The sequence below is a fragment of the Cynoglossus semilaevis genome, chromosome 17 (assembly GCF_000523025.1).
Source record: "Cynoglossus semilaevis isolate Cse_v1.0 chromosome 17, Cse_v1.0, whole genome shotgun sequence".
Taxonomy (NCBI): Eukaryota; Metazoa; Chordata; class Actinopteri; order Pleuronectiformes; family Cynoglossidae; genus Cynoglossus; species Cynoglossus semilaevis.
Genome location: NC_024323.1, coordinates 5,758,145 through 5,775,624, shown reverse-complemented (window position 1 = coordinate 5,775,624; position 17,480 = coordinate 5,758,145). Strand labels below are relative to the sequence as shown.

General features: G+C 41.7%; 2 protein-coding genes across 3 annotated transcripts in view; both read right to left on the bottom strand.

Moving 5' to 3' along the window:
• The window catches only part of LOC103392834 (ethanolamine-phosphate cytidylyltransferase-like), an 11,647-nt gene extending 7,182 nt beyond the window's left edge, over window positions 1-4,465 (bottom strand). Inside the window, exon 1 of the mRNA XM_008329568.3 lies at window positions 3,863-4,465. Coding sequence (XP_008327790.1) covers window positions 3,863-4,005 — 143 coding nt within the window. The 5' untranslated portion in view covers window positions 4,006-4,465. The remainder of the gene's footprint in view (window positions 1-3,862) is intronic.
• Window positions 4,466-11,045: 6,580 nt separating this feature from the next.
• LOC103392835 (transcription factor MafG) overlaps window positions 11,046-17,480 on the bottom strand; it is a 16,571-nt gene continuing 10,136 nt past the window's right edge. For both annotated transcript variants that reach the window (XM_025064428.1, XM_008329571.3), the window contains exons 2-3: window positions 13,426-13,497; window positions 11,046-13,322 (exon numbers count right to left, since the gene is read on the bottom strand). In XM_025064428.1, the coding sequence (XP_024920196.1) occupies window positions 12,870-13,322; window positions 13,426-13,461 (489 nt within the window). In that variant the 5' untranslated portion in view covers window positions 13,462-13,497 and the 3' untranslated portion in view covers window positions 11,046-12,869. The remainder of the gene's footprint in view (window positions 13,323-13,425; window positions 13,498-17,480) is intronic.

Sequence of the window (17,480 nt, the reverse complement as noted above, 5' to 3'; positions counted from 1 at the left end):
GGTTCAGGATAGGCTGAAAACTCGACACTTCCCTCAAACACAGGCCCAGTATGTGCATAGGAATGAACGGGTTGCCTGCACAGTTTTTAAACTTTGGGATGCAGTGAAAGATTTGAAGATGCCGTAGGTGTTCAAGACCAAAAAAAAAAAAACAACATGAGGCAGAATACTGTCAAGTACTAATACACACATTACTGTAGGACATGCCTGGAATCACCTTGGGTGTTTTGGTACCATAACAACTATCGGAAAATGTACAAAAAATATTTGATGTGAATTGACTTGGTAATTTAAATCCCTAGATAAAATGTAAAATAACTATTGACTTCATTCCATTATCTGCATCATACCTGGAAAAAACAGCAGTTTTAGTCTAAATGGGATCACAACGCTGACCCCATATTTCTTCATGTCAGCTACGTCCATATTTTAAACCCAGCCTGTGTCACTGACTCCATTCTGTGCTGATCTATAGTCCAATGTTTTGCTGACTACAGGAAAGGGAGGTGCTGGGAGGAGACACTAATTCATTATGAACACTGTATTCCCATTGCATTACGTACATATTTTCATACATAGAGTGGTGTGGTTAATTATGTATAGATAAATGAAAACCCAGTTAACCTATTAACTAACCCAGTTGACTGTTTATGTGAAGACAACAATAGTGCGGTGTCCTGCTGTGTTTTGTTGTTTTGTTGATTTGTTATTGATCACTGGAGATAAAATAACTAATGAAGAAAAAATAAAAAAAATAAATTACATATATAAAATAAAAAATGTGTTGCATGTTTACACATTAAGACTGTATTTGTGATGAGCATCAGAGAGAAGTGCCTGTTTATTGATAATTCAGTGGTTACTTCTCTGGATCAATGCTCTCAAATTAATGTGGAAAGACTGAACACTACACCATGACCTCACCACTGCTGAAAATAACATGTTTATTGTCCGGTGGGGACACACAAACACCACCACTGCTGGTGCACAGAGGATGTGGACTTTGGCCCCATCCTTGATGATGCGTCTCTGACAACTGACCTTTAGCCCCTCGTCACCTTCTTTCAGGACAACAAATAAGAACAGTGAGCTCCTGTGAGCTGAGGCGAAGGGGTCGGGCCACGTCTCCACACAATGACTGCACACTCCTGGGAGTTTTCCCCTCGCACTGCTGACAATGCTGTACGTCAGTAGGCACTTGGAGATAGGCTTCAGGAAACAATGTGCCCAGTGATGGGCGATGTGGCCGTCACCAGCCCACGAGGTCAATGACATTGGAGCTGTTGACATTGGCTCCCGTTGCGCGCTCACCCCACCGGTTAATATTCTGGCATCCCAAACATCCTGGAACATGCTAACAAACTATGGATGGACAGCCACGCCTAAATGGCAGGAATTTTACTGGAGAAAAGCCAACATAATCCGGTCCTTCATACACATGACTTCAAAACAGTCAGTCGTGCTGCTGTACCATCAGGCCAGACTTTTTTTCTGCCAGATTGGCACCTTGTAGGGGTTATGTAATCTATTGTTCTCACACCCAAAGTACAAGTTTTGCACTTTAGTGTTTGTTCTCTGATTTTGGTTTTCATACACAGATAACTTGGTTAAAGTACAGTGACTGCGTGCAGACAGTGACACTGTCTAAGGTGACTCTGTAGGACATTTTTATTATCCTGTCTCTAACACAGTGTAACTTCACTGAGATTGGTCCATTAAACCTGTTCAGTCAATTAGACGCAAAATACCCTTGAAACGACTGGATCTGACCTTTAATGTCTTACAAAGGAGAACAGTAAAAAAACAAACAAAACACAAACAAGAAAACAAAAGATGTGGCAATATTTAAATGCTAAGATGAAATGTCTGTCTATAACAGCTAATAAAGCAGCTAATAAAACAACTTAATCTAGAAAAAGTAGTGATGAATAGTAATAAAGTTGATCCAAATATAGTGTAGGTTAAGGCAAAAAATAAGTTCAAATGATCAACTGCTATTACAGGTAAATAGTATTTTTTTATGAGTATTACAGGGGAGTAGTATTTCTTTGATTATTCACCAGGGAGACTCAGGTGGTTCTGTAAATCATTGTTTCCCAAAGACTGGCTCGGGACCCTCAAGTGGGTTGCAAGAGATTTTTTTTGGGTCGTCTCGCAACATTTTCCCAGGAGTTTACAAATAATGTCTATTGACTTGGGTTGCTAATGTTTGTGACTTTTATAATATGAAAAAGAGAGAAAAAGAGTTGGGGAAACACTGCTGTAAATGATGCTGGGTCTCCCCTAAGTTGAGGGGTGGACAATTCACTCTCCACAAGAACTGGTTGTGTTCATAAATGACAGCCCAGTACTGACCAGTTGGAGCCTAATCAAAGTCAGGAAAACTGTTGTCAGGTCCTCTTATCTTAGAGGTTTTTACTGATGTGTAGTTGTACTGCCTTAGTCTTGTCACCTTTTTGAGTGTCTGTTCAACTTTCTTACCACCTTTATTCCTGTACGATGACAACAGAATTCTTTCTACTTTTGTTTCTAACTCTTACCAAAAAGATTTGTTTTAAATACCTTAGATTGTCAGTGATAGTTTGTTCTATTTTAAAAGCAGCTGTTTGACCTTTGATCTCAAGACATGTGACATTTTTCTACAGAGCTGGCCTTGCCCTTTCTTTTAAGTACGCTCATGTTATTCCTCAGCCAGTGATCCATTGTTAAAGACATGCCCAGCACTGCGTGGACGCCTTATTTATTTAGTCTTACACAATGTTTTCACATCATGTTGGGTGAAGGCGTCACGACTCAAGAGGAGTCAGGTCTGGATCAGTCATACTGGTTCTAGGTGACTATAATTAAATATTAAAAAGCAACAAAGTAATAACATCCAACAAATGCAAGATGGAACGTTTGCTGAGAAATAATTTGAATAAAAATACAGCAAAAAAAGCTACAAGTTGTATGAAATGGAACTTGAATTTTTAAAGACTTGAACTTGAATCTGACTCACCTTTTTGTTTGGCGACTTATGATGCGTTTAATTTGCACAATTTCAAGTCTGAGCTGGGAGGTTTTCCTCCAGGGGCAGCAATCGGATTTTCCCAAAAATCTGTTCTTGTAACCCCTCAGTACGCTGCAGCTCAGAGGACTGAGACTTTAACAAACACTGGCAGCCTGTTGCATTCACTGCACTATGTTTTTGTCTCTGCGTCATAAACACGGCACTATTTAATTGTTGTCTGAGGGGATGTTGTTGTGGAAATGTATTCACTCATGATGTACTCAATTTGGAACTGTAATGGACACCGTGACATGCAACTCTTATACTTTCACTTTTGTTCTAACACCAAATACCCGAGGCCATTATGTTGGAAAGATCATACAGAAATACACATAGAGACAGATATAAGATTCAAACATCAAATATAAAGAAATACTGTAGTGTTTCAAAGTTTTTAAAAAAAGTATTTCCATATTGAAATGAATAATGAGTATCAAAAAGATGTGGCACAAGTGTTTGCCTTTTCTGGGCCCTGTGCCTGATTTTGGACTCTGTTTGACTGAATATTTAAAGCCTACAATGGCAATAACCAGATGCTACAGTGTAATAAGGTGCCTGGTAAAGTATTAATGCGTGTAAAGGATGTTCTAGTAATAATAACGTGATAATCTGTCAGGTTCTGACTGTACTGTACTTATTGAGGAGAGAATGACATTTACATTGATGCTCTGACTCCTCTGTAGCTCTGCAGGCCTTCTCAGGACCAACACGTTCAGTCTGACCAGACCATACTCTGAGGAGGATGAGGAGGAGGTGGATACTGGAACCACATCGCCATCCCAACACTATCAATCCTCCCGTAAGTTTACTCACCAGCCGTCGCACCACACCCGGATTCTCTGCCTACTCTTGTCCGGACTGGAGGCTGCAGCGCCCGGGGTCGTTCCTGTGTCTTTGACGGCTGCTGCTGCAGCTGCTGTGTTCACCTGGTGGCTGCGGTGTCCGTTCTTAATCATTGTGGAGCTGGTGATCGATCTCAACAGATGAGGCGTTTACGTACACAGCGACCGATTCGAAGTCAGATGACAGACGGGACTTGTCGATAACGTGTGGGCCCCAGTTTTCACTGCACGACAGCCGGTTCCTCCTCAGTCCTTGTAGTGCGTTGCGCAAATTCTGCCGGCGACGCATCCACGCAGGACGCACAACGACGCATCAAACCACATAAATACTGCAACCGTGCCGAGGGGAGGACAGGAAGTGTTGATAAAATGGCCCGCGTCACAAAGTAGTACGACGTGACTTTTATTTTGAAAGTTCAGACAGAGATTTCCGAATGTATTATGGGCGACTTGTATTACGCTGGTTTGTCGGATGAGGTGCGGGCGAACGCCGCAGACATGTTGTTACATAACAACAGCGATCGCCGTGCTGTCACGTGACCACACATCATTCTGGATCATGTTCTGGACTCGGTCAGGCTGTGATCTGTTCGCCAACCTCTACTTCCGGTGAACACCAACGTAAATACAAATCATTCTATTGAATATCTCTGAAATAAACATAAACAAAAATGCTTGTAGTACTGTACTGTTACTATTTATTTACTACTCCTATTACTACCATTTTAATAATTTTAAGTGTTAGTGTAATAATAAAAATAATACTAACAACAACAACAACAACAACAACAACAATAATAATAATACCTCAGAACTAGAACTTATCATATGGTGTATCTATGTCAAGTAGCCAAGATTTTTCTCTCTCAAATGAATAAAAACAAATTTAAAACATATTCTGAATATTGTCTGTACAGTAGACAACAGTTTCTATTTTGAGATTTTTTTCTTCAAGAATAAGGATAACGAATGTGTTCCGTTTGTCTTTTTTGTCAACAGTCTGTTTTCAATATAAACAACTTCATAATAAGAATAACAATAATGATGATAGTAAGAGTCTTTGCGCCTTCCAAAAATAAAGACAATAATAACATGTAAATTATATATTTTTTTCCCTTCTTGTTTTATCGGGAAACATGCACGGAGGAGAATTCCAAAAAAACGTCCGTCCTTTGTGTTCCAAACGATTTGGTTTGTTTATCTGTTCAACACAAGCAGTACATTTCTCCTGCAGTCAGATTCTAAAACTAATATAAAGTCAGTAAATCTCCCCCAAGCATGTTTCTCAAAAACTTAAAACAGAGTGGGTCACTGTAGTCGTGACGACCTTTATGATCACAAATATATTTCCACTTTGGATCTTATCATTGACCCGAAGGTCGGCATAAAAAAAAAAAAACCTCCCAAACTGGTGATAGCTGTTCGCCAGAAGCAGTCTTTTTTTACTGTGTGAGATAAAAATGACTCCTGTGACGCTCATTGAAAGCAGCAGGATTCAGGGGAATCCTTTAAGGTAGCATAGCATCATCTTGTGGAAAAGCCCTGTTTAATAACACCACGTCTTTACACGCAAGTGCCAGCAGAGGGAAACCCAGACCCACACATGGCTGCGCAGGTGCAGAGAAACCACCTGATAAGCAGTAATATTGCAAAGCCTTGCATGTGTTGCCTCTCCTGCCTGCTTGTCTGGGATTTTTTTTATTAGAAGTAACTAGTGGAGAAATCATAGTGTTTTTAAAGTATAAAGATTTTCTTTGCACAATTATAACAGTTTTACAGCTTGTAGCAGCGTCAGGAGATTCACATACATATCTGATGCAATGCAGAAGAAATACCCCAATGCAGTATCTCACATTAGCAGGCCTTTCCTCTCACCATGGTGACATTTGCCTCTCGGAGCAGAATGCCAAGCATTGGCAGGGCAGACATAGCAAATGAAGGGGCCTCGCTGATGGCGATGGCAACATTAATTGTGGAGCAGGGTGTGGGTCTGAGAACTGGGGCAGACACCTGCTGCAGAAGTGGGTGAAGATGAAGAATGCTGTCCTAGATTGCCGACCAGCTCACCTTAACCCAACCCTCCGAATTAATCAACTCTTCAGGGGCCACCCAGTTGTCTGGGGCAGGCATCGGAGGAGGCCCGTGCTAGGGTACAGGTCATGTAGGAGCCCCCTCCGGTGACAGAGGGGAGGAACAACACCAGGCAGCTACAATGGCACCGAGGCAGCGGGGTTTGCACTTGCCCTGCAGGAAGGTGCGGTAAGATGTAGCTCGTCTTCAGCCATCTGTCTCTCTGTCTCTGAATGGTCTCTCTTGAGATGCGTTTCCAATGTGCTGGGGTTGAAGTGCTGCTGCTGAGGAGGGTGATGTTTGATGAGGCACACAGAGACAGAGGGGGTTTAGGAGCCCCACGGGGAGCAGAGATGACTAACTCACTACTCCACCTAATCTAGGACAAGCACACCTAGACATCCTTCATGACTCTAATGTTTTACTCGTGTCGGGCCAAAAATACGTCCACTGAGGTTAGCCAAAGTGGGTCGCCCAGTAGCTTTTTTTGGATCTCGGAAAAGGAAAATTGTGCCATCTAAATGATTGCTGTCTTCTGAAACCCACTCTAGATGGCGAAAAAATCTTTCCCCACCAGTTTATTTTTGCAAGTATCGAACTGGGTCAATGACGCCTCAGAATCTGACAAAACCCAATTGAAGCCCCCCACACCCCACCCCTTGAAAAATAAAACAGTCACGGTGCTCGTCAATCCTTTTTCCAAACATTTTATTGGTCTTATAGAAAATAAAGTAAGCTGTATCAACAAACATACAATATATACATCAATAACTTAGACACCTCAGAGAACCACGTTTAAATCCACAGTTGTTACTGTATATATGAATACATAGTACTTATCTACAGATTGCAAAAAGTACAATAATTTAATTTATAAATAGTTACAATTAACTATTGTCTGTTTTCATACAAAGTACTGCAATATTTTATTACAACCCATACAGAAAAAATTAACAAAAACAGATAATTAGCTTTGTATCACCACTCGCTTTAGTCAGATTTTACACCTTGGAAACACAGACCCACTGCATGGAAATAAGAGGGAGAGAAAAAAAACTGTTTACAGAGCAGAAATATGGGTATTAAAAAAAGCGCCAATGTCTTGAGAGCAAGTGCTGCACACAAGTGCTGTTATTTCTTCTCTCCAACTGAAAAGAGGAAAAAGATATGACAAAAAGAAGCCACAGCCAGTGACAAAGTATATCTGCAGGAGGAAATTAATACAGTGTTCAGATCAATTCCAAATATGCACTAAACATCTAATGAGAACAAAAGCGCCGTGAAGGGTGCTACAGCAAACAATTAGCATTAAAGAGCGGTGTAGCAGCAGAGGAACCTCAATCGCACAAACACACACGATCCAACCAAAGTAAGAAAACACGTCTTGCGTGGGGGTTCGTTTTCAGAAATATCGTGTAGCATCCACTGGGTTCACAAAAACGACTATACTGGATATCAGGGAAAACTCTTACAGTCACGTAACCCAGTCCAGTTCCTGGATCTGCAATTCTTTCAAAGGCAGACATGTAGATCATAAATAAGAAATGGACTTCCATGGACTGGAAGTGCTAAACTGGCCACAACTAACTCCATATATAACAACAGCAAACACTTTACCAAAGAATTTATGGTCCTGGTCACTGGATTATGGATTAGGTCAAGCCAAGCATAAAGATGCCTTCACTGTCCTAGGACAGAGCTGGTTTAATTACTGTTTTGGTTGATGTAAAAAAAAGGGCTCTGGTGTATTTTTAGATTTAAATTAGTGGGTGAGTTTGGACTACAAGTTGCTTCTTTTAACAGTTCCACTGGTCTTCAGACTTTTATTCTGAATTGACTATGCGACTTACATATTTTTTCCCCCTCTTCACATTAGTCATCCGTCCCTCTTTTTGACAGATGACTAAGAGACAGACTAATATTCCAGAGCAAGCGCAGCTCAGCTGTCTCTGAAGGAAAGACCAAGTGAATGTTAACAGTTTATTTTACAACACTTTGAATCCAAGTTTGCTATTTCTATTTTTGTTTTTTGTTTTTTGCAGCGGTTGCCACAGGATGTCAAACTGATACTGACAGACTCTTCATGCCAGACATCTTTCCTGACGCAACCCTGCTCAGGGGAAGACAAAGTTTCCACAGCAGACTCTAAGATGTGCTGAACACCCGTGTTTTTAATGGTTGTTTTTTTTTTTATTTGAATGCTGTATTTTTTTTAATACTGCTGTCCACTCTTCCACCCCCCTCCCCCCACTCCCTTGGGTAACTGGAGTGAGAGACCTCTGCCATAAACTCTTTAAGAAATGTTTGTCTGTGGTTTTACGTGGAGTGAGAAGAACCTTCATTCATCATAGTTTTTTTCCCGTCAGTGAAGACTNNNATCGTTTGGGACCAAACAGCTACATCCATTGTTAACGTTTGGTCCGAGTCTAGACCAGGGTAGATGTTAAGACAGGCTCACCACAAATGTCCCAGAATTCCTTTTAAAAACACATGACTATTACACTGTTTAACAACTAAGCAACAACAAACCAGGTTCATGGATGCAAAGCATTGAACGAGGGGGAAAAAAACGAAAAAAACCTTACAAAACAGCTAAGCTTTTGAAAAATAACAAAGCACAGTCACTTTGACAATATTGATTACTCTTACACACCTTTCCACTGAGTTGCATATTAAGGGTCACTTTTCACAATGGTGATTAATACCTACTGTAGCTACATATTATACACCTGTATGTGTGAGTAAGAGAGTCGCCGTCTTGTCGTCGCGGAAATTGAAAGATTGGTCGACGGTGCCACGCGAACACCTTTAAAGACACTTGACATGAAAAAGATTCACTCCACAGGACGGCCACAGCAATAAGGACGCCAACATCAATACTGGGCTATGTCAAGAGTCAGATACATACAGTATTTTTCCCACAGTTAACCAGTCAGTGTAGACAGCTAAGCGCGTTGACAAAAATAAGGATAGCACACGGGCGCACAGACAGTAGAAGCAGTACCCAGGTCTCTGCTGCGGAGTTGTGACCTAGACCTCGCCGACACTGTGAGACCTCGTGACCGGTCGGACCCAGATGTGGATGAAGTGCATTCTGTTAATATCATTATACAGCTACGTTCACCTTGAGGTGTAAAAACTGCTTCACTGTTAAATTCCTTTTAGACAGTCGGGGAGGGATGTGACACTTGGCAGAGACAAAGTGCTGCCGGCAGCTTGTTATTGATTGTAATTCTACGTGTTAGTGCCGTGTCTCTTTCTGAGTATGGATTGAAGCCCTTTTATGAGATGCTTATTTTAAAAGAAAAGAATAAAAGGAAGAGGGTGGGAAAGAAAGGAGCTGCCATCTCTTCATCTCATCTTCTTTTAGTACAGTGTACAGATCTTTTTTTTGTTGTTGGTTTTGTTTGTTTGTATGTTTATTTAGAGTGAACCGTTACATCCTGAGCAAAACAAGCAGAAGTTTAGTGCATTCAAACCCTGGGCCACAGTCCACTAGCCTGACATCCACATTCTCAGGAGCAGTAGGTAGATTTACAATTGGATGATGCTCAGTTTGGTGCTTTCAGATTTTAATTTTTAATTTTTATATTAATTAAAAAAAAAACATCCCTAACCCAGACTGTATATAAGACATGGACGTAGCCATTTGTTGCCATAAATAAGTCCCTAGGAAAATACTGCTGACATCAGAAAAATGTTTGCGTTCCTTATGCAAAATCTACTTTTAAAACTTGTAAAAAATCACCACTTGGTTTAGGAAAATAAATCAGTGGTTCCCAAACGGTGGTACCTGTAACACTTGTGGTACCTGAGTACCCTCTAGTGGTACATGGGGGAACCCAATTGTTCAGTGTGTGTGTGTTTGGTTAGGAACTGAATTTAAATGCCACTTCTGGTGCTACTTAATTTTACAGTGCAGCTGTGGCTAATGAAGAGTGTTAATAGTTTTTCAGGAATGGATTCTTCTTTCGTATTCTGTGCTTGGCTTGACAGAGTAGTTCTGTGCTAATGTATTTTAATGTTGGTCCTATTGGCGGTACTGGGAGAGCCACATATTTTCAGAGCTGGTACATGGTGTAAGAACTGTGAGAACCACTGGAGCAGATGATAAAGTGTGGTCAGAGACGGACCAGCCAGGTGGTTGTCAATGATGGCTGTCAATAGTAGTTTTCCCCTGCAACCCACTGTATCATCTCTTTTACTTCTAAATGGGAATAGGAATAGAAGCTACAAAATAAACATCACAGACATGGATTTACTACAGAAATCTACAGAGTACTCGCTGTCCCTGTCTCTGGAGACTTGCCCAAACTTTTTCTTTCTAAAGATTTTCCCTAAACATATGTGCCACTTTGAAATTAGTCATTAACCTATAAACATGGAACACTAAACTCTAAACACACATTTATATGTAGATATTACATTTGTGCTTCTCTGCAGTGCAGCAGGTAGATGTTGTGTTTTTTTTAGTCGGACGGACCAGCTTTAGTAAAGGCGATCTTGAATGGTTTTACTACACTGCCGTGGTTCTCAACCTAAAGTATGTGTGACAATGATGGTACTTGGGCTCCCTCTTTTGGTAGCCAAAGGAATCATGGGGGGAAAAATGGAGGTAAATAAAAAAGAATGGCATAGAAATCATTGCAGTATTGGCTCCAAAATGTAACTTTCCCAAAAGAAAGAGGGAATGAAGGTAAATAATATTATCAAGACAAGAAGTATTTTAAAGCTCATACTAGTTGTCCTTGGAGAAACCTTGAGAACTACTGTTATAGAGGGTTAATGTTTGATTGGTTCTGTGCCACAGAAATGTTTCTTTGCAGTATAATTCCCTGCACAATCTCTGTCTGGAGCAAAGCTTTGCTAATCTGTTAATAATATTCACCAATGGCTCTGTCCATTTCTTATATACGTCACCGGGTCTGTCTTGAAAATGTACTACAAAATTGTCAACTTCACTTTTAAATTTTTTTGTGTATCTGTGGAAGCTGATTGTTGAGAGGTTCATGTTTCCATCCCTGTGAATTCAGAGGCTGAAGTGAAAACAACAATTAAATCTGCCCATGAATAGAGTCATTTGCTTTCAGGTGGCAGACCATTTATTTAGAGGGCATCCAGCAGCAGGTGCAACCATTATTCAGATTCTGTAATGACGGTGTCACTGTAAGCTTCTGGTAAAAGCCTTTGAGTTAATATCCACTAATGCCATTTCACCCAATTCTGTCTTACGTGGGTCAATGTGGTCAACTCTTAATGACGGTATGATTTGTAACTAACACCACGGAAGCGGAGGATATCACAGATGCCAATACGCACAAAGACAACTGACCTTGTTTACACCACCTAGTTTAGCTCTACAGATTTGTATTTGTTTTTAAATAGCACAGCATTGACATCTATACAGTGAACGACACTGCCAACTTGTCACTTACACGTCACATCACGCGCTACCCCACAGTACGCGCCTAGTCACTAGAAAAAGCTATCAGACTTCAATAATAAGCCACTTTTGGTACAATTGCAAAAAAGATGTCACAGGATTTTTTTTCTCAACATTTTCATTTTCTGTATTTCTATAAACAATGGAAGGTCATCTACCTAGTCATAAAAAACAAGAACCCAACATTAGACAAAGTTTTCTACACCTTAACAATTCAAACAGTAAAGCTCGTGTAAAGACTTTTTTGGAAATATCTAAGGGCCCTGTCGACAGATAATTACAAAAAATGCAATATATATATATTTATCTTTTAAAACAAATGGACTCGAACACATTTCTTCAATGAGCAAAAAGGATGTTTCAAAATGTTTGTGGATTTCACTTATCCCCACCAAAATACGGGGATACTTCTGTGATTCAACATTCATTTTTTTCATTTCCAGATACCGTGAGGAGAATCTTATTGTGTTGGAATGGCACTCGGCTCAGAAACAATATCGTCGATGACCGCCGATCGTTTTTAAGGTTCCCACTTCACCACAACTACGCCGGACCTCTGTATTTTCAGTGCATACATATATTATTGCATCTACCAGTCATATTGATAATGACGAGTTCAGTAAAGCCTGTCACAGATGCATAAACAGAAATAGATGCTAGACCTGGAAGCATTATTTCACGCTTACTTTCCTGACAGACGACCAACGAAATCACAAATATTGATTAGTTTACTAGTTTGAAATTCATCAAGACTGTGTTGAAGACATCTGTAGCGTCCACGTCAAGAGTCTGCGACCACTTGTTGTTAGTCCCAAATCAAGTCAGTGCATGGTAACAAGTCAGAGGGGTTTCAGTCGGATTTATGCTGGCTCTGTTTGTTCTTCGCGCTGAATTCAAATTCCACTTTTTGGACGGAAAACTCTTGAATTCTCAAAGAAATATCAATTTTTTTTGTTTAAATATATGAATATGAATCGGTTTTTCCTATTCAACACTGCCCCCTTGTTTTTAAATCAAAAACTTCATTATTGCCAAATGTGTAACACTTGTGACATACAGTATATTCAAACAGTGTTTCCGTACAATTACGAAAAAATGTTAATTTCAATCAATTAACATAACTTTTGAAAGAAAAACATTTAAGTCTTATTCTTAAAGCATTTTAAGAATATTTAAAAAATATATTTAATTCAAAAATTTACCTCAGAAATACCATCTGGTATCAATGTGTGGGTCTCAGCCCACCGTCTGTGTACAACTGCCCTTTAATGTATTTTGACTGATTTGCAGATCAAACCTGAGACGTGCAGTTTTACAGGGAAGCACACTTTTACTGTTGGTACCAAGGGGTAAAAAAGGAGGACTGACCCCAGTTTACCCCTGTGTCTTGTTACAATGCACTGAGTGACGTTATTTCTTTTTTTTTCTATTACCAATCTCCATCTCGTGCCCTTCATCTCTGCTACTATGACCTAGCCTCCGTTTTGGATTTGACAATGGTGATGACACTGGTAGCAGCTACTTTACCAGGGATGAGAGGACCTATGACGGAGGCCATGGGTCCTCTGGCGGAGGTGACGGGGTTGCGGGCCACAGTTCTGGCAAAGCTCTGCAGGGCCTCGTACTTTGAACGCAGAGCGTCCAGCTCAACCTTCATGCTGGCGTTCTCCGTGGCCAGCTTGTCCACTTCCTGCTGCAGCTGAGCCTTCTGCTTCTCCAGCTCTTCTTTCTGGGTGACACGCTTTACTCGGCAGCTGGCGGCGTATCCACGGTTCTTCAGGGTACGTCGTCGCTGCTTCAGCTGCAGGATTTCCTCTTTCGTCAGCCCTCGTAGATGCTGGTTCAGCTCCCGCACCGACATGGTCACCAGCTCCTCATCTGTCAGGCTGGTGCCATTTTCCCCAGGCTCCCGCTTCACCTGCAGATGGGGGTGGGGTTGTAAGCGTAGGTCGTTCCATTCATAAATAAAAATCATTCACTCTTTCACGTTAAATTAAGATCCACTTTAGCGCCAGCCTTACCTTCAAGGCCTTGTTTCCTTTGTTTGTGGTAGTCATGCCACGAAAGCCTTGTCCACCTGTACTGTTGCTTGTCTTTGGGTAGAGAAGAATAAAAATGACATTAGTATTTAAAAACGGGTTAACGGAAGGAAACGTCTTGGAATAGATTATTAATTTATATCCAGGCGTGGAAGCCGCAGCACGACTACGTCCTTGTACAAAAGAGGGTCAAGGACATTTCCCACTTCTTTGTAATTGATGCCAAGTTTGTTGGCACCTGGACTATTACTGCCACACTGGACAAATAACTCAGTGGTATGCATTTCCCCCAGCACCACCAGTCAGTGTGAGTAGAACCAGGCCGTACAATTCAAGGAGACCTGCCCGATAGAGGTCTTACATGAATCATGCATTTAATTCAAGCGGCAGCGCAGTGAGTCACAGGAAGGATGACATTTAGGTTGGACAGCTGCAATACCTACAACTTCAGACAAGTCACTTTTTTTAAATACAGCCGTTCAGAGCACAGCAGTCAAGGACATGGAGAAGTGGAATTAATTTTTACAGGAGAGCTGGCTTAACACCTTGTTCAGCCTGTAGCAGACATGTTCAAACTCAGACTGGGGGCCGACTGTGGGTTGTTTTTTTTTTATTTTAAAAATATTTAAAATAATTTATCATGCAACTGTTGATTATGTTTTTACTACTATTAAATGATATGCTGGTGGGTTAAAAGGTGCTGAATTTTAATAACTTAAACCTGTTGGGACACAATCTTGAGTGTCTTAAGGCCTTGGACAAGAACCCTCAAAATAAATAATAATGTTTGAAATCAAATTTTTAACCAAAATTTCTGCCTTACGTTGGGACAAAGAGCAAGAGCATTTTATGATTTGATCTTATGAAATGAGAAAACATTTATTAGATGAGCCCCTATAATCGAATACCATTTATGTAACAATACGTACAGATATGCAAAATCATTAATACTTTGAAGACAAAACGTACATTTCACAAATGAAATCCCTGCGTCTGCCAGCACCTTTGCAGTTACAGTGTTTTATTCCCCCATTGTGATGTCATATTTTCTAGCAATTAGTTTAATTAGTGCAAAAATGGTACAGCTTACTGTACATATATATGATCTATGACATAGTTTATGGACCCAAATATGGTCCGCAGCAGAATATATCAATCAGGGTAATGATAAGGTGTTCACCTCATCAGTAAGCCAAGTCTAATGTTTTTATTTCCAATATTCAGACCATGTCATAAAAATGACTCTTACTCTACAATTACCCTTAACTTACTGCATGGCCAAAAATGAACATTTCTGGATGCCATTTAATTGAACTGCATTTCCATGTGTAGAAGCACAAAATGACATTGCTAAAATGTTTTTTTTTTAACATGACTTAATTACAGTCCAGAGATTCAAAGAAAAGCACTTGACCCTGGAATGTTTTTTTTCATCCTGAAGAAGTCCTAGACGAACCCTTTCTAGGTTTGGCTGATCTGAGGCTACAACCTAATAAATCAATAGAAAAGGGGGAAACGGTCAAACCACTGCAGAGCCTCATCCACCTTCCAGAATAAAAGCACTGCACTGCAGTTTATTCTGTCAACTCAGTGCTAAGAGAACATTAGGAGAAGATCAGACGGAGAGAAATCTAACTCACTGGTGTTAACACACACAGAAGGTTGGTTTCACTGTGTAAGCTCTGTTACTAGATAAGTGTGCGCACACACACACACACGGCCCTGGGTGCTTTTCATTACACACACAGTAACTGCTGTGTCAGCGACACAGGCACCCACCACCACAGTCAGCTCAGCCAGCACATTGCCTCAGTAAGCTGATTTACTCAGCCTATCAGTGTGTGTTTGCACTGAGCACACAAACAAATGCATGTGCGCTCCTACAACTTTTCAGCATCAAAAGCAGAAAACAAAGGAATCCCAGAAGGAACCACTATCTGGGCGTGCATGTGTGGTCTGCGCACAGACGCTCAAGTCAGCGGCGAGAGAGGAAAAAGACGGTGCTTCATGGCTCTGCACTGCACTAAGATGGCGAGGATATTTCCATGGCAACTAAAGTGTGCTACAGGTGGACCCGGTCACCTGAGCCAAACAGGGAGAGACAAGCACTTGTAAAAAAGTGACCTGAATACGACACTGTTGCACGGGCTGGGGACACAACGGGAGGTGGGATTGTGACATGGGTTTGTGATGATTTCACTTTCCAACATCCTCCTCCTCCTCCTCCTTCTCCTGGTTTCACGTAAGGATTCCTAGTTTTGCCAATGCCCAATTGACCAAGAATGTCAGACTCTACAGAGGACTTTTCAAATGAGATCCTCTTCATCTCTGTTGTGATGACTATGAATAGCTGCCTGATAGTAACACCTACCTTTGCACTGGCCTTGGTGGTGACTCATTTCCAGTAAGCATTTGGACCACAGATGCAAAACATAATGGGATAATGGTCTGCCTGATGATGCACAGATAATGGACAAATAGAAAGGAAAGTACTCCGCTAATAGCTACAGTGGTGGAAGAGGAGGGAGAAATGGCGACATCTCCCAATTTCCAAATTGAACCTATCATTTTCCATCAACGGCTTAGGCCCAACACCTTTCAAAAACCAGTTGGAATCTGGGAAATGTGCAAAAGGTGGGACGTTGTCCAAGATTAGGAGTGGTGCTCCGTCACACAGCTGTGTAGGGTAACGTAGTGGGCATGGCCTGGCACGCTGAAAGATTATAGGAGGACTGTGGTCCGGCTGCTGCCAACAGACGGCCGCCTTTGACAGGGCACGGCACCACAACGCAGACAGGGTCCAATGCACAGCTGCTGCCTTCTACTAGGAAGCGTGTCATACCTTACAGAGACAAAGAGGCCTTTTTACAAAACACACTAGAAATGAATGACTGAAGGAAAAACACAACTACTGAAAAAGTAATGACAGAGAAATATCAGACTGCACTGATTAGATTGCGAAAGGACGTCTTTGAATTTGACAGCCTCAACCTCTTCATGGTCGCAGTCAAGTACACTACACATCAATGTCTTACTGCTCCCACTGTTATCTTCTGTGTGTGTGTGTGTGTGTGTGTGTGTGTGTGTAAGCACGCCTGGTCGACAGGGAAGGAGGAGAGAGCTGCAGCCTGGAGCAAAGGGGCAGTGAAGGCGTAGGGAGAAGCATGGGGACACAGAAGTCTTTTGTCGGAGCTTGCTGAATTTTTATGAATCGCTTAGAAGAATGCTGACAAATCAGAGCTGATTGCTTGCAGAGGAGAGACATCACACCCACAGGAAATAGAAAATGCTGAGTGTGGTCACCCGGAGAAAAAGGAGGGGATGGTGGGAGAGACGGACAGAGAAGGAGAGAGGGTGAGAAGAGAGAGGGAGTGAGAGAGAAAGAGCGAACAGTCGTGTGAAAACTGCACGCTCGACACATTTAGAGGAGCTTGAGAAGAACAGGTTAAGAGCGAAAAAACTGATCTCAGCAAGGACCAAAACCAAGGTGCCAATTAGGAAGTTGTGAAGTTGAACTAACACGATTAGAGCAGCCCGGCCAACCTTCAAAAGCTGTCTGTGTTCATCCGAATCTGTGCAGGGAAGCCGAGGAAGGTAAGCTCGGTTTAGGATGGAGACTCGAGGGGGGCAAAGAACTTGGTGGGATAAATGTTGATGTGACATGATGGGTCCAGCCTTGAGCCAATGTCATGTTTTAATGATCTCATCCCCCACATAGAATCTCTCCAGGGGGCTGCCAAGGATGGACACCATTAGCTGGGGGTCTCTTTGTTGAGGGGGAACCGAGGCTACAGCATCCATGCACTGCATCCCCTGATGAATATTTATCACTGTCGTTCCCTGCCAGAGGTGGGGGTTGGAGACATATATGGGGGGTGGGAGGCTGAGTAAAGATGCTCAGGAGGTGATTCTTCAAGGATACATCCAAGGCTCGTCCATCAACGGGTGTCTCAAAATGGCGGGAGGCTTGTGGGGTTGTCGACGGGGGGGCGGGGGGGGGGGGGGTGGGGGTTTGGGGGGGGGGGTGGGGGGGGGTT